Source organism: Zeus faber (assembly GCF_960531495.2).
Source record: "Zeus faber genome assembly, chromosome: 6".
Classification (NCBI taxonomy): Eukaryota; Metazoa; Chordata; class Actinopteri; order Zeiformes; family Zeidae; genus Zeus; species Zeus faber.
Window position 1 is genome coordinate 33,718,056 of NC_137201.1, and position 25,394 is coordinate 33,743,449.

Sequence of the window (25,394 nt, forward strand, 5' to 3'; positions counted from 1 at the left end):
GGCTCACTGTATGCTTGAACCTGAATGATAATAATAATAATGCTACATGCCAATAATAATAATAATAATAATAATAATAATAATAATAATAATAATAATAATCATAATAATAATATATATTTTATTTCTAGCTTTTATTCTCTTTTCTTTCTCTCCTTGTGTTGAAACATGGATGTGTGTGGTAAGTTGCTCTTGTATGAAATACAAATGAAATTTTAATTGAAATTGAACGTCCCTGAATAAGCCTGAGCGTGCCGGCGCCGTTAAACAAAGTCCATTGCCTTGCACATTCCACCTCCTTTCATCTTTGTAAGTAGCTCTGAAGAAGCATTTCTTTTCTTTCAAATAAATGCATTTGCATAAAAATCAAACCTAAGTCGACCAGTTGAGGCAAGGCTGTTTTCCTTTGTTATTTATGATGATAAAATCTTTTTCCCCTCCTCCTTCCTGCTTAGTTTGGAGAAGTCTAGTAACCTTGAGAATTGGATTTACACGTTTTGCTGTGCAATGGAAACTCATAATCAGTGTTGGCGTCTGCACTCAGGTTCCAGCTCAATCAGAGCCATGATTCCCGCTGTAACAAGGATGTATTTAATAAGTCGTCCTTCCCGTCGATCCCCGCAGCGCTGAGAGGGGCTCGGGCTTTTTGTTTGCGAGTGCAGGTGTTGGATCAGATGAGTGTAAATGAAGCCGTCCTCCAAGAAGAGCACTAATGGCGTCTGCTGGGATCAGTAATCAGACGCCTCCTCTTCCTCTTTGTAATCACGCTGCGCTGGGATGTTGTGATGACCTTTGTTAGCGCCGCCGCTCCCTCCTCTAATCAACATTCCAAACACCTCTCATTTTTCATCTTTTCTCCCCCGCCAGGGCCCCTACATGCCGCCGGCGCTCTCCCCGGAGCCGACCCTTCACCTCCGGCCGGTTGCCAAGATGTGGTGACCGGGTGCAAAACGCTCATGCAAAATATACTTTTCCTCAATATCTCTTAGAATTTATTGTTCTTACGTTGCGTCATCATGACAATCACAGAGGAAACTGATGAGTCCACAACGACATCACGGACGGGCATCAAATCTCTGGAAAACAACAAATTTACTGCAAAAGGAAGAGAAAGGAGGGAGTAGGGAAATCATTTTAAAATCATTCTCAGAGGATACTCTCAGGAACACCGTCAGTGAGCAGAGTAATCCACACACCTTACACAACAGGTTCCACTCTAATCCTGCACTCTCATCTGATCTCCGCCGGACGGTCACAGGGGGACGTCAGGCCACAAACCACACAAACAACTCTCCTTGATGGCTGGCTCTTTGGCCACCTGTACTACCGCTTGTACGACTGCGTGTATGACCGCCTGTATGACCGCCTGTACGGCCACCTGTAAGACCTCCTGTAGGACTACCTCAGCCTGTACGGCTGCCTGTACGGCTGCCTGTACGGCTGCCTGTACGGCTGCCTGTACGGCTGCCTGTACGGCTGCGGACAACCGCCTGTAAGACTGCCTGTACAACAGCCTGTACGACTGCCTGTAAGGATGCATGTACGACCACCTGTATAAACACATGTACGATCGCCTGTGCGACCACCTGTAAGAACGCCTGTAAGGAAGCCTGTAAGGATGCCTGTACAACCGCCTGCAAGGACCCCTGTACGCCCGCCTGTATCACCGCCTGTATAACCGGGCTGTAAGAACGCCTGTAAGGACACCTGTAAGTTGTCTGTACCACCCCCTGTATAACCGCATGTAAGAACACCTGTACAGCAGCCTGTAGGACCTCCTGTAAGAATGCCTGTACGGCCGCCTGTACGGAACGCCTGTAAGACTGCCTGTAAGGACGCCTGTAAGGACACCTGTACGACCGCCTGTACGACCGTCTGTATGACTGCCTGCACAACCGCCTGTAAGACCGCATGCAAGACCCCCTGTAGGACCGCCTGTACGGCCGCTTGTAAGAACACCTGCACGACGGCCTATACAACAGTCTGTAAGGACGCCTGTACGAACACATGTATGATCGCGTGTGCGACCGCCTGTACCACCGCCTGTAAGGACGCCTGTACGACAGCCTGTAAGGACGCCTGTACGACCGCCTGTACGACCACCTGTACGACCGCCTGTACGACCACCTGTACGACCGTCTGCACGACCATCTGTACGACGGCCTGTAAGAACACCTGCACAACGGCCTATACTACAGCCTGTAAGGACGCCTGTACGACTGCCTGTACGACCACCTGTAAGAACACCTGCACGACGGCCTATACTACAGCCTGTAAGGCCGCCTGTACGGCCGCCTGTACAACCGCCTGTAGGAACACATGTATGATCGCGTGTGCGACCGCCTGTACCACCGCCTGTAAGGACGCCTGTACGACGGCCTGTAAGTACACCTGCACGACGGCCTATACTACAGTCTGTAAGGACGCCTGTACGACCGCCTGTACAAACACATGTATGATCGCTTGTGCGACCGCCTGTACCACCGCCTGTAAGGACGCCTGTACGACGGCCTGTAAGAACACCTGCACGACGGCCTATACTACAGCCTGTAAGGATGCCTGGACGACCGCCTGTACGAACACATGTATGATCGCGTGTACGACCGCCTGTACCACCACCTGTAAGGACGCCTATACGACGGCCTGTAAGGACGCCTGTACGACCGTCTGTATGACCGCCTCTCCAACGGCCTGTAAGGACGGCTGTACGACGGCCTGTACGACGGCCTGTACGATCACCTGTACGGCCGGCTGTATGACCGCCTCCGCCTGTGCGCCGGTCTGAGCAGGTCAGCTGGAGAGCTCCTGCATGACGAGCTGAGCGGTGCGACTGGAACGTTCTTTATTTACTTCAGCTTCAGGAAGTTGGAGCAGGAGGATCGGGGGGGGGGGCGTCCAGGGAGAGATGCACGAGCGGCGTCTGCACCCCCTGCACCCACCCCCCCCCCCCCCCACATCCTTGCCGCTTCCATTTTTTTGAAGTCAATGTTTGAGTCAGACAAAACGCTAAATCAATAACGCCTTTTCTCCCCCATTTCCTCTTTGATGCAACTTCAAAAAGCCTCTGGACAGAGCTGCAGAGCCGCGGGGGGAGGATCCGCACACGGAATGAAAGTAGAGGATGAAGAAACGCTCAAACTTCCCCTTCAATCACTTAAACCACAGCGTCAAGCTCTCAGCCGCAGCCGCTCGACCGGCGAGGCAGCGAGGGCTGGAGCGGTCGTTCATTTTAAACCCAATTTCCATCATTATCACTGGAACATTCATTTGGGGCTAGGCCGTCGCCAACGCTCGCTCTACGGTTGGAGCTCAGTGCGCTCAGTGGCGCCGTAAGCAACAGCAATAAGGAAATAAATGTTCTGTCAATGATCTTTACACACACCGACAATAAATCCCACTCCTGCTGCCAGGGCACAGTGTGGAGTGATGGCAACTGAGAAATAATAATCTAACAAATACAGAAGGATCTCACATTTCCCTTCACATCGTGGACGGCGGAGAGTGATTATCAAAGGTTCTGGCGGAGAGAGAGTTTTGTATCAGCCGCTAAACGCTGCGTGACAGGGAGACACTTCAAACCTCCATAAGTGACTCTCCAAGCGCCGAGCCAGAGTCAAGTGGGAATTACTTTTAAGCGAGAGACATTTGACTAAGCCCTGCGAGGTGTTCTACCTGCCCGGGTGTCAGCGGAGAACCGGGAGAACCGGTGGAGAGGTTCTGACACCCGACCTGAACCACACTCCGCCGGGCGGAGCTCGACCCCCCGCCGAGCCGTTTGGGGTGAAGCGCGCGGACGGGGGCAAGCGGCGCCGCGCTGCCACGAGGCGCCTGGCGCCCCGGATCCTGATCGGAGCCGAGCTGCGTACGCACAGCGTTGGGTTTTGGCAGCGGGAAAAAGAATCAATTATTCATGTATTTGATGCTTTGTTAAGTTGAGCAGACACATTCTCTCTCTTTTCATCTCCTCCGTTTCCTCTCATCTCACTCCAGACCGCACTCCTCCCTCGCTCCAACTTGTGTGGAGCCAAATCCACTCCTTCCCCTCCTCCTCCTCCTCCTCCTCCTCATCTTTCCCCCTTCTTCTCCTCACCTCCTCTACCTCCCACTCTTCTCTTCCCCCCTCGTCTCCTTTCGCCTCCTCATCTGCCGTTGACTCTGCCCTCCTCCTTTTCCCCCCGTTCTTGTCATTTCCACCTCCCCTCCCCTCCCTTCTTTTCCCCTCCTCGACCCCCCCTCCTCCTCCCGTCTCCTCGTCTCCTTCCCTCTGCTCGTTCCGCTCGTCTCCCCTCCCCCTCTCCTCTCCTCCTCTCCTCCCCTCTTTCATCTCCCCTCCGCTCCTCGTCCCCGTCCTTCCAATCTCTCTGCAGCCAAATCAAAAATCCATGCTCTGAATGGCCAGTCAATATCTCATTAGCCAGTCCCTCCACAGCCGTAACGCACGTTCATAACGCTGCACGTCTTCCTCAGCCAGACGCAGCGAGTGTCAGTCGCTCCGCACCAACTCGAACCAACCAACCACCAACCAATTATTTTGAAATTTGGGATGAATAAAGATAGACTGAAAATAATCAACGGATTGCATTCTGTTTGTGCTGTTTTCGGAACATTGAAGAGTTAAAAAAAAAAATCATTTTGATTGCATACTTTGATGAAAGTGTGACACAAATATCGAAAAATGCAGAGACAAACGGTGTTTCTGTGCTTTCTTACATCACTCTGTCTTTACGTAACCGCCTCTTATTCTAAGCTGCTGCAGGTGACTCGTGCTATATTTTCCCGATCCTTAATCTGTGGCCATTTTTCCTGTGGCCCTCGTGTCCTCGAACCCTGAGTGGATAATGGGTAATCTTGTTAACCTCTGCTGTAATGTGTGAGCGCCGGCGGCCACCACCGCCGTGCGGGCGTCAAACCCACAGCAAATATTTACGGCCTTGTTAGCGCGGCCGACACAGGACGCGCCCCCCACCTCCTCCACCCGGGCGGCGGCCGCTCCACGTGTTACTGTGCGGCCTGAGCACGGATGGTCCTCGTGAAGGGTTAATTAGAACGCATGCTTGATAAGACGCCTTTTTCCTTTTTTACCTTTTTTACCTTTTTCGGCTGTTCAAACATCAAACGGCTTTCTTAAATTATGTAATTGGAATTTTCATCTTAATTGTGCTGAGTAGGCTGGCTGATTTGCATGTGCTAATGAGAGGGGTGCTTCTATTACAGGTAATTAGGTGCTTGAGAGGCAGTTGCTGGTGCAAGGCTCCGAGAGAGAGAGAGCGAGAGAGAGAGAGCGAGAGAGAGAGATCTCACATGGAAATGCCGTCATATGCATTATACATCTGCAAACATTCTGCTAATATGACACAATATGCATTATGGATTGACAGATAGCCTCATGCTTTACTAAAACGGAGCAAAAAATAATGAAATTAAAAATTATCTTGCGTTTGGATACTTTTTATAATGTTGATTATTATAATGATAATAATAATAATAATAATAATAATAATAATAATAACAATAACATAATAAATTTACTACTAATACTACAACTAATAATAATAATAATAATAATAATACATATAAATATTCATATTTGTATTATTATTATTATAATTTGTAGAAGGATGAGTTTATTGTACAATAACAAATCATAACCCAGAAGTGAAACCAGTGTCTGTCTTTTTCTTATTTTTTTTTAATGTACAGATTGATGATGACAATAATTATAATAATAATAATAATAATAACAATAATAGTAAAAATATATAAATTGAAGTTGAAGTTTCTGCTGGATTTAAAGGAAAATCTGTGTCTTAGTGTGAAATAAATACGAGCTGTCTCTGTCGACATCTGTATTATCAAACACTCACTGTCTCCATTTCCTTTGTACAGATTTTATCAACTCAGCTCTGGCTGCAATGAGGAGTTTTTTAAAGGCGGCGGAGGAGAAAAATGCAAATAAACTGCTGCTGCTCTTCTATTAATGTCATATATAAAATACTGACATTAATTATATAAATATATGATCATTTGAAAACACATATTTTTTTAAGTACTTCTCTGATTAACAACGCTGTGTTGGGAATGCATTCTGTGGCTGTTACGGCTTTACACAAAACCCCAAATCACTGAATCTACAGAGGAGAATGAAATTAACGAGAATAAAGTGTCGAGTCCCTGAACGCAGGACACGAGGCTCAGGAGCACATATGTCAGATGTGCTTTTCCACGTGCGTGCACCTCATGGAGCAGTCAATGTGTATTTATGTGTATGAAACACACGCCTGGGTGCGTGTGCGTGTGCGTGTGTGTGTGTGTGTTGCGTCTGGACGCACTTTCACTTTCTGTCTGCACGCACGAGTGTGTGCGCATGTGCGAAGGGGGTGGGAGGCTGGGATTAAACATGCTCCACCAACATCACAGCGACCGGGAGGACCCGGGTCCTGCTGCACGGACACGCACGTAACCTTCCCCAAAAATAGGTCAGTGGAACACACACGCACACACGCACACACGCACACACGTTCACACACACACACGCACACGCACACACACCAACTCAAAGAAACAGTCGTGGCTGCGGCTCGTTTGTCTGCGAACACACGTTTTGCTCACACTCCCAATGCGCGCACACGCACACGCACCCCCTCTGGAACGGAACAACAGGATTAAGCCTGGGCCAGGAGGGAACGGGGACCCCGGCCCCACGCACCCACCTCCCAAAGCTCCCACCGCGAGCACCTCAGCCCCCGAGCTCTGCGAGGCGGACCACACCACCCGCCGAACAATGCTCCAACTGGCAAACTCGCCCCAACATGACTCTTGTAGTAAGTTGGACGCTGCAGCTCCTCCCGCTTTGAGGTTGAAACGCAGCCCCGGCCCCGCACGGACATCAGCAGCAGCTTAGTTGAGTTTCACACTCCGCGACTCTCTGCGTCAGTTCAATTCAACGAGGCTCTACCAGCGCGGCCATTCATGGAGTATGACCACAGCAGGGAGCGCCGGGGCAGAGCGAAAGAACATGATAACAATAGTGAGATAACACGACATAACGACAACCAACCTCCCTCCTCCTCCTCCTCCTCCTCCTCCTCCTCCTCCTCCTCCCGCTGAGACCTCAAGAGTTGTCAGCGTGCGAGCAGCGCAGCCCCGGCACGAGGGCAGCGCGTCCCCTTACCTTTCATAGCTGAAATCACAAAATACATCGTTAGGCTCCGGGTCCATAAGCGAGCACGGTCCCAGCGCAGAGCCTCCACTGCTGTCTCAGCAGCAGCTGCAGCTCAGCTCCGGCTCCGCGGCTCCAGCTCCGCGGCTCCGGCTCCGCGCAGCCCCCCCGGCGTGACCGCACCACCGGCCACGTGACGCGCACGTCAGCCCCGGCCACGCCCGCCCGCCGCTGATTGGCACAGCCGGCCGCCAGCGAGGGAGGGGGGAGGGAGGGGGGAGGAGGCTGCGAGACGACGTGCTGCTCCTCTCCCACGGAGGTGAGACGGTTTTACGACACTGTCACAGGAGCCTCGAGGTTGAGGGAGAGAGAGGGGGGGGGGGGGGGTGGAGGTGGAGTATCTGCCACATGCCTGTACTATCATCAGTACTATCACCTGTACTATCACCTGTACTACCTGTACTATCACCTGTACTACCTGTACGATCACCTGTACTACCTGTACTATCACCTGTACTACCTGTACTATCACATGTACTACCTGTACTATCACATGTACTACCTGTACTATCACCTGTACTACCTGTACTATCACCTGTACTACCTGTACTATCACCTGTACTACCTGTACTATCACATGTACTACCTGTACTATCACCTGGTGGAACTTGGTTCTGTTTCTACTGTTAAATGTTGAGTTTGTAAAATGATAAACTCTACCTCTCCTGTCTCTCTCTCTCTTCTACCTCTCCTGTCTCTCTCTCTCTTCTACCTCTCCTGTCTCTCTCTCTCTTCTACCTCTCCTGTCTCTCTCTGTTCTACCTCTCCTGTCTCTCTCTCTGTTCTACCTCTCCTGTCTCTCTCTCTCTGTTCTACCTCTCCTGTCTCTCTCTCTGTTCTACCTCTCCTGTCTCTCTCTCTCTGTTCTACCTCTCCTGTCTCTCTCTCTGTTCTACCTCTCCTGTCTCTCTCTCTGTTCTACCTCTCCTGTCTCTCTCTCTCTGTTCTACCTCTCCTGCCTCTCTCTTCTGCCTCTCCTGTCTCTCTCTCTCTGTTCTACCTCTCCTGTCTCTCTCTCTCTCTCTGTTCTACCTCTCCTGTCTCTCTCTCTCTCTGTTCTACTTCTCCTGTCTCTCTCTGTTCTGCCTCTCCTGTCTCTTTCTCTCTGTTCTACCTCTCCTGTCTCTCTCTCGCTCTCTGTTCTACCTCTCCTGTCTCTCTCTCTCTCTCTGTTCTACCTCTCCTGTCTCGCTCTCTCTCTGTTCTACCTCTCCTGTCTCTCTCTCTCTGTTCTACCTCTCCTGTCTCTCTCTCTTCTACCTCTCCTGTCTCTCTTTCTTCTACCTCTCCTGTCTCTCCCTATGATCTACCTCTCCTGTCTCTCTCTCTGTTCTACCTCTCCTGTCTCCCTCTCTTCTACCCTTCCTGTCTCTCTCTCTCTGTTCTACCTCTCCTGTCTCTCTCTGTTTTACCTCTCCTGTCTCTCTCTCTCCTTTCTACCTCTCCCGTCTCTCTCTCTCTTCTACCTCTCCTATCTCTCTCTCTGTTCTCTCTCCAGTCTCTATCTCTCTTCTACCTCTCCTATCTCTCTCTCTGTTCTACCTCTCCTGTCTCTCTCTCTCTCCTTTCTACCTCTCCCGTCTCTCTCTCTCTTCTACCTGTCCTATCTCTCTCTCTGTTCTCTCTCCTGTCTCTCTCTGTGTTCTACCTCTTCTGTCTCTCTCTCTGTTGTACCTCTCCTGTCTCTCTCTCTCTGTTTTACCTCTCCTGTCTCTCTCTCCCTTTCTGTTCTAGCTCTCCTGTCTCTCTCTCTCTTCTAGCTCTCCTGTCTCTCTCTCTCTTCTACCTTTCCTGTCTCTCTCTCTCTGTTCTACCTCTCCTGTCTCTCTCTGTTCTACCTTTCCTCTCTCTCTCTCTGTTCTACCTCTCCTGTCTCCCTCTCTGTTCTACCTCTTCTGTCTCTCTCTTCTACCTCTCCTGTCTCTCTCTCTGTTCTACCTCCTCTGTCTCTCTCTCTGTTGTACCTCTCCTGTCTCTCTCTCTGTTTTACCTCTCCTGTCTCTCTCTCCCTTTCTGTTCTACCTCTCCTGTCTCTCTCTCTCTTCTACCTTTCCTGTCTCTCTCTCTGTTCTACCTCTCCTGTCTCTCTCTGTTCTACCTTTCCTGTCTCTCTCTCTGGTCTACCTCTCTCTCTTTCTCTCTCTCTCCTTCTTCCTCCCTCTCTCTTTTCCTGATATGATCAACATTACCCCTGCCACCCGGTGGTGGGTGCAGGAGGAGAGTCTCTCCATCATTTCTCTCTTTCAACCTCCTATTATATATTATTATTATATATTATTATTATATATTATTATTATTATTATTATTATTATTATTATTATTATTATTATTATTATAAGTAGTAGTAGTATTAGTATTATATATTATTGTATCTTATTGTATCTTATTAAATATTATTATTATTATATATAATAATAATAATAATAATAATAATAATTATTATTATTATTATTATTATTATTATTATTATATTATATACTATTACTACAATTATAATATAATTTGTATTATGTATAATTATTACTATTATTCTTCTTATATTATTATATATATTATTGTTATTATTCGTATATATTATTATTTTATATTATTATCAGTATTATTATATTATGTATGTGACAAATAACCTCTTGAATCTTGAATTATTCATATTATTCATATTCATATTCATATTAGTTTTTATTATTTTTATTATTTTATATTATTTTCTCTCCACCTCCCTCCATCTCTTCCCCATCTCTCCATCCCCCTCCTCTCTCCATCCCTCCCTCTCCTCTCCTGTCTCATCTCTATCTCCCTCCATCGCCACCCCCTCTCCCCCTTCACCCCCTCTCTCTGTCCCTCCCTCCACCTCCTTTCCATCCCTCTCTCTCCTTTTCCATCCATCCATAAATCCCTCTCTCCCCTCCCCCCCCTCCTCCTCTCTCATGCCTCCGACTCTCTCCATCCTTCTCTCCCCCTTTTCATCCATCTCTATGCCCCCCCCCTCATCCCTATCCCCCCACCTCCTCTCCCCATCCCCCCTCCCCCACTCTCTCATCCCTCTCTCCCTCCACCCACCTCTCCCCCCTCTCCTCTCCTCCTCTCTCTCCATCCCTCTCCCCCTCCACCTCCCCCTCTCCTCTCCTCCTCTCTCATCCTCTCTCATATGATAATCTGTTCTGACTCCTAACCAGCTGGCTCTCTCTGATACAATATTCAGGGTTTAGTGCGATGCGGCCGCGGCCGATACCCAGCGTCACATCATTTCCATAAGTAACGTGCAGCTCACATTGTCTCCTCTCAAGACAAACAGAACGTTCCCTCCTCCTCCTTTTCACATCAACTCCATAAAAAAACACAAGCCATGAGAAACTAATGTTGCAAACCAACCAAGGTGCTTGGAAACAGGAAGTCCGAGCCTGCGCCATAAATCTCAGTGTAAATATAAGTGACAGCAAACTGCCAGTACTTTGTTTTTGTGCGTAACTACATTTTACTTGAGTATATTGGGTTTTTACTCCTCTATATTTCAAAACAAACATTTACTCTTCATTTCCAACTCTCTCACCTTTCCTTGGAATTTAACAGAGTTTTGAGAGGATTTCTATTTATATATCGAGTATCAAAAGTATATCATGCAGACATCAGGATCTGCATGAGCAGAAGTAGTAGTAGTAGTAGTAGTAGTAGAAGTACTGTAGTAGTACTTTATAAAGTACTATCAGGGCACTGGATATGATAAGTACTTTCACTTTGAATACTTTACGTACATTTCAGAGCAATACTTTAACTTGAGTAGAAATGACTCTTTTCACTTCCTTTCACTTTGACTGAACTCAGGTGGCAGCACTGGGCTCTTATGATGCTCCATGATCAACCAAGTACCTCAGCTGGTGGTACTCCTAGTATCTGGTCATAGTATGTTCTCCTAGTGTGTACTCCTAATGGGACTCTTGGTATGTACTCCTAGTTTGTACTACTAGTGTGTACTCCTAGTATATTCACTGCATATACTGTATGTATGTAAGTATGTATATGTATGTGACAAATAAACCTCTTGAATCTTGAATCTAGTATGTACTCCTAGTATGTACTCCGAGTGGGTATACTAGAGTGTACTCCTAGTGTGTACCTACTAGGTACTACTAGTGTGTAGTAGCTAACAGTGCATCTTCTTTCCTCTCTGCATCTTCTCACCACAAGAGCCTCAGAGCCCAGCACACGGTGCAGGTCGTGCACGTTTAACTGCCGCGTCCGCGGTCGGTGAGGAAGCCGCTGCCGAGCGCAGCCAGACCAGAGGCCACGGAGCCGTGCACGGCGCTGTGCGCTTCCGCCTGGTGAGAAAACTGCACGGCATGAACTGATGACAGACAGAGATATGCACACGCAGGTAGCAGGGCTATCAGGGATCGGTACGGGGGGCGGGGTAGGTCGGGGTTTGTTTCTTTAAAGCTTGAAAACATGTACAAGCCACCTCCACCGGCTCCACAACAACAACCGTAAAATCTCTTTCCTACTTTATTATGTTGTAACTTAAATCGACCTGTACACATACAGAATACAGAAAGCAGAACGCAGGATGGACCTCCACCCTCCGTGTGACGGTGGAGGTCTTCACTCCTTAAATCCAGAGGTGGATGACTCGCAGCTCGGAGAGGAAGTTTCCCGCCGTGTTTTCTCTGCAGCACATTCATTGATCCATCATTTCCACCTCTGGCTTGATGCACGTGCTTGACTCAGTCTCCTGCAGTGGAAGTTTTGGTTTGTGAACCTGAATTCTCCACCTCTGCTTAAAAACAAAGACGTCGCTAAAAAGTTTGGAACGACATGTGGGAGGTTAGTCGATGATAAAGCGGTTACAACTCAAATTGGTGACCGTGCTCAAAGTTCCCTTTGGGAAAACAGAGAGGTTCTATTCTATTGTTTTTGTATTGTTTTCTATGTCCTCCGGCTCTAGGCTTCTGGCTTGTCGTTCTATCTTGGAGCAGCTACGTCGTCTGGGTGGCGGGTGGAGAGCCGGCTCTATCTTGTGGTCTCGTCGATCTTTCCTCCCGATGTTGTGGTCTGTGTTTTATCATTTATCTGGCGTCAGATACGCTGCGCGACGCAGTTTAAAAGCCCGAAAACCCTCTGAGGGCCGCAGCGCCGGCAGATCCACCGCACCTGCCGGCGACGGCGCTCCGTCCTGACTGGCGCACATTACCCGCGACAGGACGCCGATACGCTGGTGATACTTAATTCATTAGGGCATTGATTTGGCCACAACCACTGACAGTTAAATGTCTTGTCAGTATGGATGAGCTGATGTATAATCAATGGTACCGTTTAACTCAATCTCTCCTTGCCATCTGAGCAGCGTAATAAAAAAAAAAAAAAGATCTGACGCCAAAGCAGGAGAAACAGACACGAGAAAAGAATGTGAACATTTTGAAGAAGATAAACTCCTGTGTCACTGAGACAACGAGCGCGGTCCAGTGTCTGGGACTCACCCCGATTAATTCAGGCAAATGTATTTATTGTAAACAAGGCCCGTGGAAAATAATTCAATGGAGACAAAGCCGGGAGCGTCCTGCGGTTCCCCTGGAGCAGCCAGCTGATAATGGGCTCATTAGCGGCGTGTCAGCAGCGTCCCACGCAGCCGCGCTCCGTGCAGCTCATCTACGTTAACCCTTCCCGCTCCGGACCGCGGCCCATCCAAAGGCTTCAGGCACGGCGGCAGGGGGATGGAGCTTCCTCCGCCACGAGGCACTTCCAGCCGCTTCAGAAGGTTCTCTGAACGGTCGGGCTGGCGAGCGGAATTCAACGTCGATCGGTGTTCATCTAATTGGAATGGACACCGTCGAGTATCGAAACATTTACAGAAGAATTAGTACAGTCAGTTGTTCAGGCACTGACAAAATAAACTCAGGATGGAAATAGGCATAATTTCAGAACCCGTCTTGAAGTCAAGGTGTCTGCATCAGTACCGGTGTGGAAAATATTTAAACGGCACCCGACAACAGCAGGCGCTGGGGTTTATTTTCTGCTCCAGAGCCACCTGAGCGCTGCAGAGCGGTGGAAACCTGCTCTGGGCGCTGCATAGAATTAACAAGGTCCCAAAGACACTCTTTGGAAACAATACAGATCAATTTAATATAGACGCCAAGCGGCGGAGGGCATAATATCAGAAGCATAACAGCACTGTCCCACACCAGACAATCATAAACCAATTTAGACCCATTCCAGGCAATTTCCTGGGGGCTTCAACTCGTGGGGAAGGCTTCAATAAATCACAGTAACAACAAAGGGAATATCTATTTTAGAGCGAACTGAGGCGCCGTCCAGCTATTTCCAGAGGATTGTCGAGTCTTGGGCTAAAAGATGAAATTAGATGAAATTAGAGCCCTGAGTGTTTAGGAACACGGTGCAATACGGGCGTTTAACTGCATAATGTGTGTCTACAGGAAGGCAGCTAACTCACCACAGGTAATGGATTCTGCACAGTGTGGAGCAGCAGCAGCTGCAGGAAGCTGCGGCGTCGCTGACAGACGGATGGGCAGCGACGGAGCGAGGAGTGAGGCCTCGCTGTAAGACCACGCCGCCCTCCGTATGTCCAGCCCCGGCCAATGCGCTCCACACCACTCCCACACAGACCCAGCCACACATGCAGCGGACGGTGGAATGCCGGGGAACAGGTGGGGGAGCACGTGTGGACCATGGCTGCATGAAGAGCCGCTCTGCTTTCAACCACGTCGGCTCCATGTGATCTCGGTCGAACAGACTAATATTGACTTAAAACATTGTATCCTCTCTGACCCTATGGAAGGCTTTGTTGAGGACTGTGAAGTCAGTTCAACTAATATCAAATGGACTTATTGTAAGCCCATTGGACAAACCTTTCCGAGCGACCTCAGCGACCTCTGCCGTACTGTCAAAGAAGCAGAACCTGATGGACTCAGAAAGGGAACCGGCTTTGAAACTAAAGGAAATGTGGCTACAGACGCCCCAAAAACTTGATCAGTTGGAAGCAGCTTCTCAGATGATAAGTCATGGCAGTTAAGGTGCAGTTCCAAAATGCAGTTCTGTGGCGGTAAGACATCAGCCAGTTAGAACCTAAACGGGTGCTTTTACTATGTGTCTCTGTTTGCTGGTCAGATATATGTACACAACACATACCCTTACACACACACACACACACACACACACACACACACACACACACACACACACACATGTACACACATATACAGTATTTATAGAAGCACAAGGCCACGAGGTGAAGCCCTGGAAGACGATCACTCCTACGTAACTGCGGTGAACACCTGTCAACTGTAATGTGATCACAAAGCAAGCAGCGCCGTCCTCGCACTGAACACCTGACAAGGCTGCAGCCTATTTTTATTGTCGCAGCAGTTATTTATACAGTCGCTCCATGCAAAGCTATTGTTCGCATATAAAACCCTGTTGAGTCTGACGTGAAGACGGCGCCTCGCCGCCTTCCCAGACCAAGTCTGGAACGGCGTCGCGCACGAGGCGCTCTCCGCGCGGGAGAGGGCTTCTCCGGCGACGTGGCGTGGAGAACGCTGCGACGCCTGAACCTGATACCGACGTAACGTGAGGGAGCGGCCACCAGTTCCTGTTTCAGGTTTTATTTTCGGAGCTCGGTCGCAGCTTCATGGGCGACTCATTTACACCCGGTTGAACATCCGTGAAACCATTTCACCAAACTTCAACACCTTCTGTGATAAATAAATATATATACATGTGTATGTTTTCAACCAATAAAACTTCCACAAGTTCAGGTGGATGCAGCGGCCCCCCCAGGGCCGGGACGACACAACCAGTTGCCCCCCCCCCCCCCCCCCGAGGGTGGGGCTGTCAGCAGGTCCCCAACAGCAAAGAGGATTCAGACTCCAACTCCATTCGATCAGACAAGGGAAGAACAGAAGCTTCCACAGAACAAAGCAGCTGAACTCAGCTCCTTCTCCTGGTGACGGAGCTATGACGCTGAACCAGAGGCTGATCTCAGCCGCCAAGCCTTTGACGAGCACAACAACACTTTAATTGGCCACATCAAATGCATCAGGTTGCCGTTTTCATTGCCAGTCTTTAAGTTGCTGTTGCCGCCTCCTCTCAAGTTTGTGACAGAAGCAACAAGCGTGTACACAACCTTCAAACCCGCCGCCGATTTGACGGACAACAGTGACAACGCAGCTGCGAGGGAGAGAGGGCGCCGCTCGCGAGGTTTATCTGTTAATTGGCGGCGGGTGAGGAGAGCTCCAGGGCTGATCTCCACACAGCGCACACAGCCCGTACAACACTTTAACAGCAGATCAATAGGAATCATATTTAACGATGAATTGCGCCACGCGTCTCCTGCGTGGAGCCGCCCCGGGGGACGGGAGGGGAGGGAGGGGAGGGGGAAGGAGAGATTAGGGCGGGCACGGCAGCCCGTGTGAGAGGCTTAGCCCGGCCAGGCGGCGAGGAGGAACCCTGTGAATTCTAATGAACTGGCAAGACTCCTCCACCCAGCCCCATCTCCAGGAGGAGCGGAGGAGGTGATTAGGGAGGCGCGGCCCCTCCACAGCAAAGCAAACAGAGCAGGTCATTTTCCCTGTGATAATTATGGCCATAACCAGGCATGAGGGATCACTAATGGAGCTGCTTATTCCTCACATGCTGCCAAGGCGGCCGCTGAGTCCGTCAAGTGGAAAAGCATGATGCGGTGTTTTCTGTCCTGGCGGGGGGGGGGGGGGCGCCGCGGGGGGAGCTGCTGAAAAGGGCAGCGGGGGAGCGCGGCCTTTGAGGGGGAAGTTAACGAATGAAGTTCATTATTGAGGAGCGTAGCGGCGAGCCCCCCCGGAGTGTGTGATGTATTACCCGGCGTCAAACCCCCCCCCCCCCCAACATCACCGATATAGACCAACATGCACCGTGGGGGGGGGGGGTGTAAACTAAAATAGTTAACCTTCTGGCTCGCGGCAAGAAAGGAAAGGCAGCGGAAAGCAGGAGCAACAAACACAACAACGTTTTTGTAGCAGCTCTTTGAACTCAAACCACGTTGTGAAAAAGTGTTTTTCTCCATTTACCTCAAAACTGTTTCATTCTGTCTTGAAGCAGCAGAAGCAAAGAGAAGCTGCTGCTGCAGGACGCCGCCCGGCGCTCAAGCCTGCCTCCAATCTCTACTCATAGGGGTTCATTTCGGGAATAAATACCCAAATACCCACAAGTTATCAGGCAAACTAAACGTCGGCTCGGTCATGTACAGCACCAAGACGAGAGTCGCGACTCGGGCGCGAAAGTAACTTTTCCAAAGTTAGCGGAGCTTCCTAAAAATAAAACGAAAAAAGCGAGCAAGCCACCGGCGGGATTCGGTGTTTCCTCAAGATTGAGGGAGATCTCGGGGCTATGTCGGACGCCAGGCCGCTCCCCCTGGACGGAGCTTCTCCGCCGTGCGGACAGGACGGGCGGGCGCACCCCCCTCAACTCTTTTTTACTCCTGACTTATGAGGATGCCAGGGACGCAGCGGAGTGATTCATCACCGCCCGCCCCCCCCACACACATACACATTAGTAACGTGGTCCGCGGAGGAGCCGCTGTCACCGCTCGCTACCTGGACCCTCCGAACAAGGTAGGTCAGCAGGAGGCAGCGGCGCTTGGCCCACTTTTAGTCTTTCACAGCACCTTTAAGTTTCCTCCGGCTCGCGGCGGCCGACGGCGTCTCGGCCCAACGGCTCTGTCAGAGCAGGGGGGGCACAGTGGACATCTTTGTGAGAGGTGTCCTTTAAGGGAAAGGAGCGGGTCGAGCTCAAATCCGCTTGTAGGTTTCATTGAGAAGGAGGCGTAAAAACGTCGCCCGAGATCCCTCACAGGGAGCAACGTGACGCCGGCGCAGCGTCCAACAGGCGCGGCCGCCGGGAGCGTCCGCCAGGAGCGCCCCCTGGTGGGCTGTGGCTCCGTGATCTGTTGAGAGATTTCAATCTGTGCCCGGATGCAGGAAGTGGCTGCCGTGCTCACGTCAGGTACTTTAAAACAAAGTATTTTTTGTCGCCGTGGCAATTTTTTTGTCGCGCATAAAAAAAAATAAAAAAAAATAAAAAAAACGGACACGATACATTCTCAGTTCAGGCCCACACGCGTCCATCGAGCAGCGCTTCAAGCTGCGGGAGTAGGCAGGAGACGGGGGGGGGAGTCTGGGCGACGGGGTTTTCGTGAAGGAAGCGGCGGTGACTGGTCTGAGCACAGAGACGTCTCTGAGCCGGCGTAAGCCTCTGACCTGCGCCCCGCAGGTAATGCACGTTTGAACACCTACCTCCGTATTCATGTTTGTCATTTTACTTGTGAAGATTAGCTGTAAAAAAAGGCTATTTGAAACCAAAACACAGGATTAAGGGATAATGCCGCTCTGTGTCTTGTGAGTCGACCTTGATTCTGTAATCCAGCACAACAGTGGAGAACAGCACACTTCTCTCCCCGCCGCTCGGCTCGCTCTGATGTCATGGAAAACACACAATGCAGCCACGTGGAGGAATCAGGTGATGTGAATTAGAACTTCATCACAACATCTTCCTCGCAGAATTGAAAATACCGTCACAGGATTGGCACAAAAGCAAAACGTAATAATTAACCACGGTCACATTTGATGGAATATACAAGTCGTAACCGGGCGTGTTGCTCTGCGGGTTGGGGGGGGTTTGGCAGCATCTTCATTTAAACAAGGCAGCCCCGTCCCCCAACGGCCACGCTGAGGAATGAACTTGATCTTTAAAGCGAGCCGACCTGGAGCCACGGCCGCGCTCGGGGCCGCGCCACTTAATCAGCGAGAACGCCGATTTAACACGGCGCTCACGGCCCGGACGCGCCGCGCACACGGCCGGCGTCCCCCCCCTCAATCTGCTGGATTCATCAGACTTCATCTCGCTTTTTTCCTCCTCCTCTCAGACCGAAAACCTGCCTTTGATGTCTGGGATCCTGTTCTGCTGAGGCGCAGAAATCCGCCTGCCTGTTATCTGTGGAATCTTAATGATAAGGGCTCACTTCACAATGGGTTAAACCGCGCCGCTCTGTTCTCGGGCTGCACAGCCACAGAAACACAAATGAACGGCAGCAGGATGAAACAGAGTTTCTCTAATAAAGCAGATTCAACAAAACGCGTACGGTGCGATCAGCACAAACGTCAACACGCAGCAGCCACAGCTTCTGGGAGCTTTACTCAAACAAATGATTTTCGACTCAAATTCATCCGATTCGTTTTTTGTCAAGCGGAAATGCACAAGTGATCTTGTTTATTATTATATTTTAGCCCAGAAAAAAACAGTTGCTTATCGTGAGCGCTGCAGCGATTAATATTATTATGGGATTGGTGGAGTGCGAGACGTTTCTCTCAATGTCTTTAGCAATATTTATATCTGAATAATTCAGAAAATGTAGTTGTACATGTCAATGATAAAGGCCTTTTTTTCCCACACATGATAAGAAACAATTTGCATATGCATATCCATTCAAACTTTAAAGTACATCACAAAACATTTCTGACAATAGAAGATTTTATCGAGTGACTTGGACGGGAAAACATCCACTTTATGTGTAACTCGCGAGCAGAACAACCTGCGTGGGGCGGAAGAGCAACTTGTCGGCGGCACAAGGACATTTAATTCTGGCCTCCGTCTTGCGGCGTCCCGTCAGCGTCGCTCAGGATCATATCAGGAGGAGCTCGGTGACCTCCGCTTCTGTCGTCCTCCATGAATCAAACCTTTCATTACATGCTGACACTCCCATCCTGCGCTCCGCGCGTGCACGCCGAGGGAAAGTGATGAGGCGCCGCAATTCTGGCCGTGGCTGGCCATGCCCGGCACGCCGTGCCCCCCCCCTACCTGGGGCGGCCGGAGGAGGGGGAAATCGCCAGCGGCAGATGGGGCCACTTCCCCCGAGCGGCGGGCCGAGCTTTGTGTCCTTGTCACATGTCACTTACGCTTGTTTTCTGCTCTGACGACAGTCGCAGAAAAGGCCTTCCAGTGGCGGGGGAGACACAAAGGGATGCGCTGCGAGGAAGCTGACGAAGCCTCTCTCTCCCTCCGCCACCGGGACACGAGAACCCGATTAAAAGACCACAATGGCAGCACCCAACCCCGCCGCCCCCCAACACTCCCCAAAAAGAGCCCATGCACCCCCCCCCCTGCAGCTCCACACACCACCCCCAGGGAGGCAGGCAGAAAGAAACCCCGCACCCCGAGAAACTTATGCAAAGAAAGCGCCGGTACAAAGGCCATTTGCAATTTGACAAAGTGGCAGACATAATGTGTTAGAGCAAAAAAAGAAAAGCGACGAGGGCTTTCTGTATTGTGTGGAAGGCAGAGAAAGTACAGTGGAAGAGCAAGAAGGGAGAAAAATCATGTTGGCCTGGTTTGCGACAAATAGATAGCTCTCTATTGATTTCCTTCTTACGGCGTCCGTCCATTTCTCACCGCTGTGATTACACTGGCCTATTTCTGAAAAAAATAGCTGTCTATTATGGATTAAACGGCAGTGTCCAAAAAAGAAAATATTCCTTTTTCATGGAACAAACAAATAGAGTGAAGATGAACCATAATCTGTAGCAAAGAGAAAGAACGATTGAGTGTCGATTGGGGCGTTCACTGTAGCTCTGGGGGAGGGCGGTGGGGGCGTGTTCCAGCCTCCTGCTGAGAATCCAAATACCTGCAGCAAAGAAGCAGTGTGTGCGCTTGGTGGGGCACGACTGTGAACCAAATAAATATCTTAATTAAGAAGAACAAACAGTGGCTACAACTTCCAAACCACACACAGGTTTTAAAAACGACGGCTCAATAGTGCAGATGTGCTTGGCTCGGGTCACAGCAGACCGCAGCGGATCAGCTGATCAACGCTCCGCTGTTGTTTTGTTTCCACAACACGTTGCAGGGTTCAGCGTTGCATGTCCTGCGATTCCTCTGTGACCGCCTGTTCTGCTGTTCCACAGCGTCTGCGCTGCCTGTCTCACCAGACGCACTCTCACCATGCAGCCCTGGGGACCCTGGCTGACTGGCTGGATGGACGGCTGGCTAGCCGGTTGGATGGATGGCTGAACAGATGGAAGGCTGGCTGGATGGATGAGTGGGTGGATGGATGAATGAGTGGGTGGATGGATGGATGGATGGATGGATGAGCGGGTGGATGGATGGATGGATGAGTGGGTGGATGGATGGATGGATCGATGGATGAGTGGGCAGATGGATGGATAAATAGATGGATGGGTGGCTGGATTCATGACAGGATGGATGGATGGAGGCGTGGGTGGGTGGGTGGGTGGATGGATGGTTGACTGGCTGGATGGATGGATGGCTGGCTAGCCAATTGGATGATTGGAAAGCTGAATGGATGGATGGATAGATGGATGGAAGGCTAGCGGGCTAGTTGGCTGGCTGGATGGATGCATGGCTGGATGGGTAAGTGGCAGGATGGATGGATGGATGGATGGATGAGTGGGTTGCGGGATGGATGGATGGATGGCAGGATGGATGAATGGCTGGCTAGCCGATCGGATGGATGGACAGCTGAACGGATGGATGGCTGGTCAGGTGGCTGACCTTCAATATCAGCCCTGGTTGAACAACACATTGGATCCACTTCCCAAATGAGTACAGCCAACAAACCCCCCCCAGAACTGAATCAACACCCTGATGAAACACTTTCAAACGGCTGCCTCTCCACCGTGCACGTAGCTCTCCACCGTGCACGTAGCTCTCCACCGTGCACGTAGCTCTCCACCGTGCACAGACAGCGCCGGCTGCTCCCGGGGGCTTCCAGAGGAGCACGCCTGTTGCCAAGCAAAATTAGACAGCAACTGGGACGTATTATACCTGCACTATTAAGCCATAAATCTCTGTTTGATTAATTGCAAATACCTCAACGCACAGAACCCATACATCAGCGCCGCGGCCGTGGCCGTGGCTGCGGCGCTCAACTGGGGGCCGATACCTCGCAATGGGAGGTAAAAACATATTGGGGTAAATAGCGCTGGTGGATTCTCCTCAGTTGCACAGTAGACAACTGTGATACACGACACTCACAAGGAGGGTAATTCCAACAGCAGCCAGCGAACAGGCTGAGAAGGAGGGGGTGTTGTAATAAGCAAATGATCCCCTTTCCAGGAGAACAAAATGATATTACCGTGTGTGTGTGTGTGTGTGTGTGTGTGTGTGTGTGTGTGTGTGTGTGTGTGTGTGTGTGTGTGTGTGTGTGTGTGTATGGCTCAGGCGGTAAATGAAGATGCAGGGGCGACGCCATGTTTCTCAATCAGCGCCAGCTTCCTGTCACCACAATGGAGATAAATATAGCACAGAAAACTGAGACTCTTTCAAGTGTCTCTGTAAGAAGCCTCCTCTTCCTCCTCTTCCTCCTCTGCCTCCTCTTCCTCATCTTCATCTTCCTCCTTTGCCTCCTCTTCCTCATCTTCCTCATCTTCCTCCGGCGAGCCGACGGCAGGTTGGAGGTGAGACGTCTAATCTGAGTGTAATCAGCCGCCGGCATCCGACTCCCACGCTCCGCGGCGACAGGCCCAGGCACAAGGCCTTATTACACTTCACTGCATATATGTATGAAAGTATGTATATGTATGTGACAAATAAAAATCTTGAATCTTGAAGGCCGTCCCACGGCAACTGCACCCAGGTGATGGAGGAGGAGGGGGAGGTCACTGCTCCGCCCCGCAACCACCCTGATCGTACAAACATGTTGCTAGAGAAACGCTTCATTGACGCACGTGCACGCTCACGCGCACGCACACACACACACACACACACACACACACACACACACACACACACACACACACTGTGTGTTTACGCAAGACTGTGTAAACACTGTTGCTTGGTATTCACAGTAAGTAGAGTGCGCTGGAACCCTACTTGACCTCACGCTGAGAATTAGAGAGTGAGCGTAAGTGCAAGAGAAGTACAGTACAGTACAGTATGAGAGAAAGGAGGGGGAAGGGAGCGAGAGACAGAGAGAGAGAGAGAGAGAGAGAGAAGGGCCAGCAATGGATGGAGAGATTCCAATTCCATGCAAACCAAGCGGCTTGTGGCTCCATGATGAATCCAGAGAACAGAAGAATGAGAGAACGAGTCAGAGCGCACACACGCGCACGCACACAATGTCTTGCTCAAGGGCACTTGGACACTTTTTGGAGCGGAGGAATTGAACCAGCAAGTCTCCTTTGCCAGACAGAGAGGGGAGGAAATAAGACGAAAGGAAGGAGAGAAGATGAGAGGAAAGGAGTGAAGATGGGGTGAGGAAAGGAGGGAGACGGAGGGAGGAGAGGAGGGCAGAGAAGACGGAGGACGGAAGATGAGAGGAGAGTAGATGATATAAAGGGAGGAAGAGAGGAGAGATGAGAGGAGATGGAGGGAGGAATTGAAGGAGGAGTGGAGAGGCCTCTGCCAGAGAACAGCTGCCTCTGTAATTTATATTGATGAGGAATCAGTTGGTGCAGAGCTTCCAGGGGTTTGATCATCCAGGCAGAGAAGGTCTGGGACCCCCAACAGACACACACACACACACACACACACACACACACACAGGTGTGTGTGTGTGTGTGTGTGTGTGTGTGTGTGTGTATGGTCACATGAAGACGTGCCTGACAGAAGCTAACGTGCTAGTGCTAACGGCCCACAGCGGCGGGCGGTGCAGGAGGAAGAGAAGAAAGGATGGAGAGAAGGAGTGGAACCACGGAGCAGCCACTTCCTGTCCGGGAGGCGCGGCAGCCAGCTCCTCGTTAGGCGTGGGCCTTTGATTTCCGGACTCGGAGCAGATTTGAATATTTTCGGATGGAAGGAGACGCGACCGTCCGGTCTCTGCCCAGGGCTTTGAACCCGCGCTCCTAAATCATGCTCTTTGATTCCACAGCCGCCGACAGAGAGGTGCTTAGCGCCGCACTAATGAAGGAGATAGTTCAGCGGTGGATGGACGGACGCTCCCACCTTTAATAGATCTCACAAACACACACACACACACACACACACACACACTTCAAACAAAGAGCGGAGCCCCTCCCTCCAGTAAGCAAACAGCTTAACACGCCCCGTGCTGCCGGCTCAGGTGAGGCGTCGTATCCTTCCAGCCGCCGTCTGATGTAAGAACCAGCAGATCCAGCTCTGGCCTCTGCCTCCTCCAGTTTCATCAGCACCATCAGAGCCTTCAGGGCCAGGCTCACACAGGCACGGACGGACGGACGGACGGAACCACGCACGCACGCACGCAGCATTTTACTCCAAAGTGTTTTTACACACCACTTCCATGGCACTTCACTCATGTCAGAAAACAACACAGTATCTCTAAGAAATCATTGATTTTGTGCTGGTAGGACTGTTCATCAATGGCTGACGAAGCGGGTGGAGGGCTGGGACGGCAGCGATGCTCACGCCGACGTAGCGCGAGCTTCTCCCGCGCCAGGTGTGTTGTGACACACGGAGCTCGTATCTCAATTTGTACCGAGCAGACCACGTCCTGCCTCCGCTCCCAAACATCCCATCATGTTGTCTCCGCAGCGTCCAGGCCCATGGATGGATTCATGCATCGATCACATATTCGTCATGTGTGAGCACTGATGAAATACCAAATATACAACACAGGATATGATGTCATGTCAGTCTGATTGAGGATGTAATGCAGTGATTGTCGAGCTTTTCCTCAACAAGGACACTCTGGACGGACCCTGGAGCGACCCCCAGACCCCGCATTGAGAACCACTGGTTTAATGCATTCGATAAGGAATGGAGTACTGCAAAGCCTTAGTACTCACAGGTGTGTGTCTTCTTTGTTACTGAGATACCTGCAGAAAAAAACACAAAAAAAAAACAAAAGAAGAAAACATTAAAATCAGGTGAGAGGGAGAACGGATGAAATATAAACGTGAGAAAGTCTGTGATGGAAATTCTGAGAGTTTAACAGAGACATAACTAATAAACAGCATCATCTACAGTCATAAAAAAACAATACACATAAATATTTCAGCACAACTTTGTGGAAATATAACATACATAATTGCCCCAAAAAATATTATGACATCAATTTATTGAACAAATAATCATAAGGCTAAACATCCCATAAAAAGCCGCCCGAGTTGTTCTGTGAGGGAGGAGTCACGTTCGGTCCCTTTAACTGATATAAAACACACAGTTCAGATGTTTCCCCCAAATCCAGAGAAACGTCAAAATCAAGACGTTGTACTTCCACTGCGTGGTGTGAAGGGTGGGATGTGATGAATCCATCCAGGAGGAGCTGCACCGTCCCAAACCATTCAAACCATTCAAACCATTCAAACCATTCAAACCATTCAAATCATTCAAATCATTCAAACCATTCAAATCGTTCAAATCGTTCAAATCGTTCAAATCGTTCAAATCGTTCAAATCGTTCAAATCATTCAAATCGTTCAAATCGTTCAGTTTATTTGAGCTTCTCTTGAAGACACGTTTGGTGGGCTCTGAGTTGATCCCCGACCCAAACAGCGCGGACCACCGCCGCCACCTCTGCAGCAGCTTCATCTGAGGAGCTCAGAGACGCCTGGAATGCTAATGAGGCCAGCGACCCCGTGACGGAGCTCCTCGCCCCCGAGTCCGACCGCGCCCCTCCGGGTGCCCACTCATCCACCCAGCCACTGTCGGCCGTAACATTAGTCTGAACGCCCGGGGAGCACAGGCAGCCCTGGTCCCCCTCCCCACCCCCACCCCTCCATCCCCACCCCCATTCCTCCACCCCTCCATCCCCCATCTCTCCATCCCTCCATCCCCCCTGGATGCTCATGCTCTGCGGGGCGAGTGCACACTAATAGATCCCACTCGTCAGGCAGAAGCGATGGATCATTTTTCTGCCGCTCGCGTCTGAAACTGGGCGGGTAGGGGTGGGGGTGGGGGTGGGGGTAGGGGTGGGGGGGCTCCAGACAACGACGCTTCCGACACGTTTTTGAGGCCAATGAGTCAAACAGCAGCGAGAGGGGAAAACAAACACATCCCGTGGACACACACACACACACACACACAGACCACACACACACACAGACACACACACACAGATACACACACAGATACACACACATACACAGACAGACAGACACACACACAGACAGACAGACAGACACACACACAGACAGACAGACAGACACACACACGGACAGACAGACAGACAGACACACACACGGACAGACACACAGACACATGG

At 50.4% G+C, this 25,394-nt stretch overlaps 1 protein-coding gene across 2 annotated transcripts in view; it reads right to left on the reverse strand.

The window, feature by feature from the left end:
* The window catches only part of roraa (RAR-related orphan receptor A, paralog a), a gene marked incomplete at its 5' end in the record, with an annotated part of 185,660 nt that overhangs the window by 38,859 nt on the left and 121,407 nt on the right, over positions 1–25,394 (reverse strand). The window contains one exon of one of the 2 annotated variants that reach the window (XM_080001860.1): positions 23,977–24,006. In XM_080001860.1, coding sequence (XP_079857986.1) covers positions 23,977–24,006 — 30 coding nt within the window. Of the gene's footprint in view, positions 1–7,171; positions 7,297–23,976; positions 24,007–25,394 lie in introns of those variants that run through there. The other variant, XM_080001861.1, reaches the window with a different exon arrangement.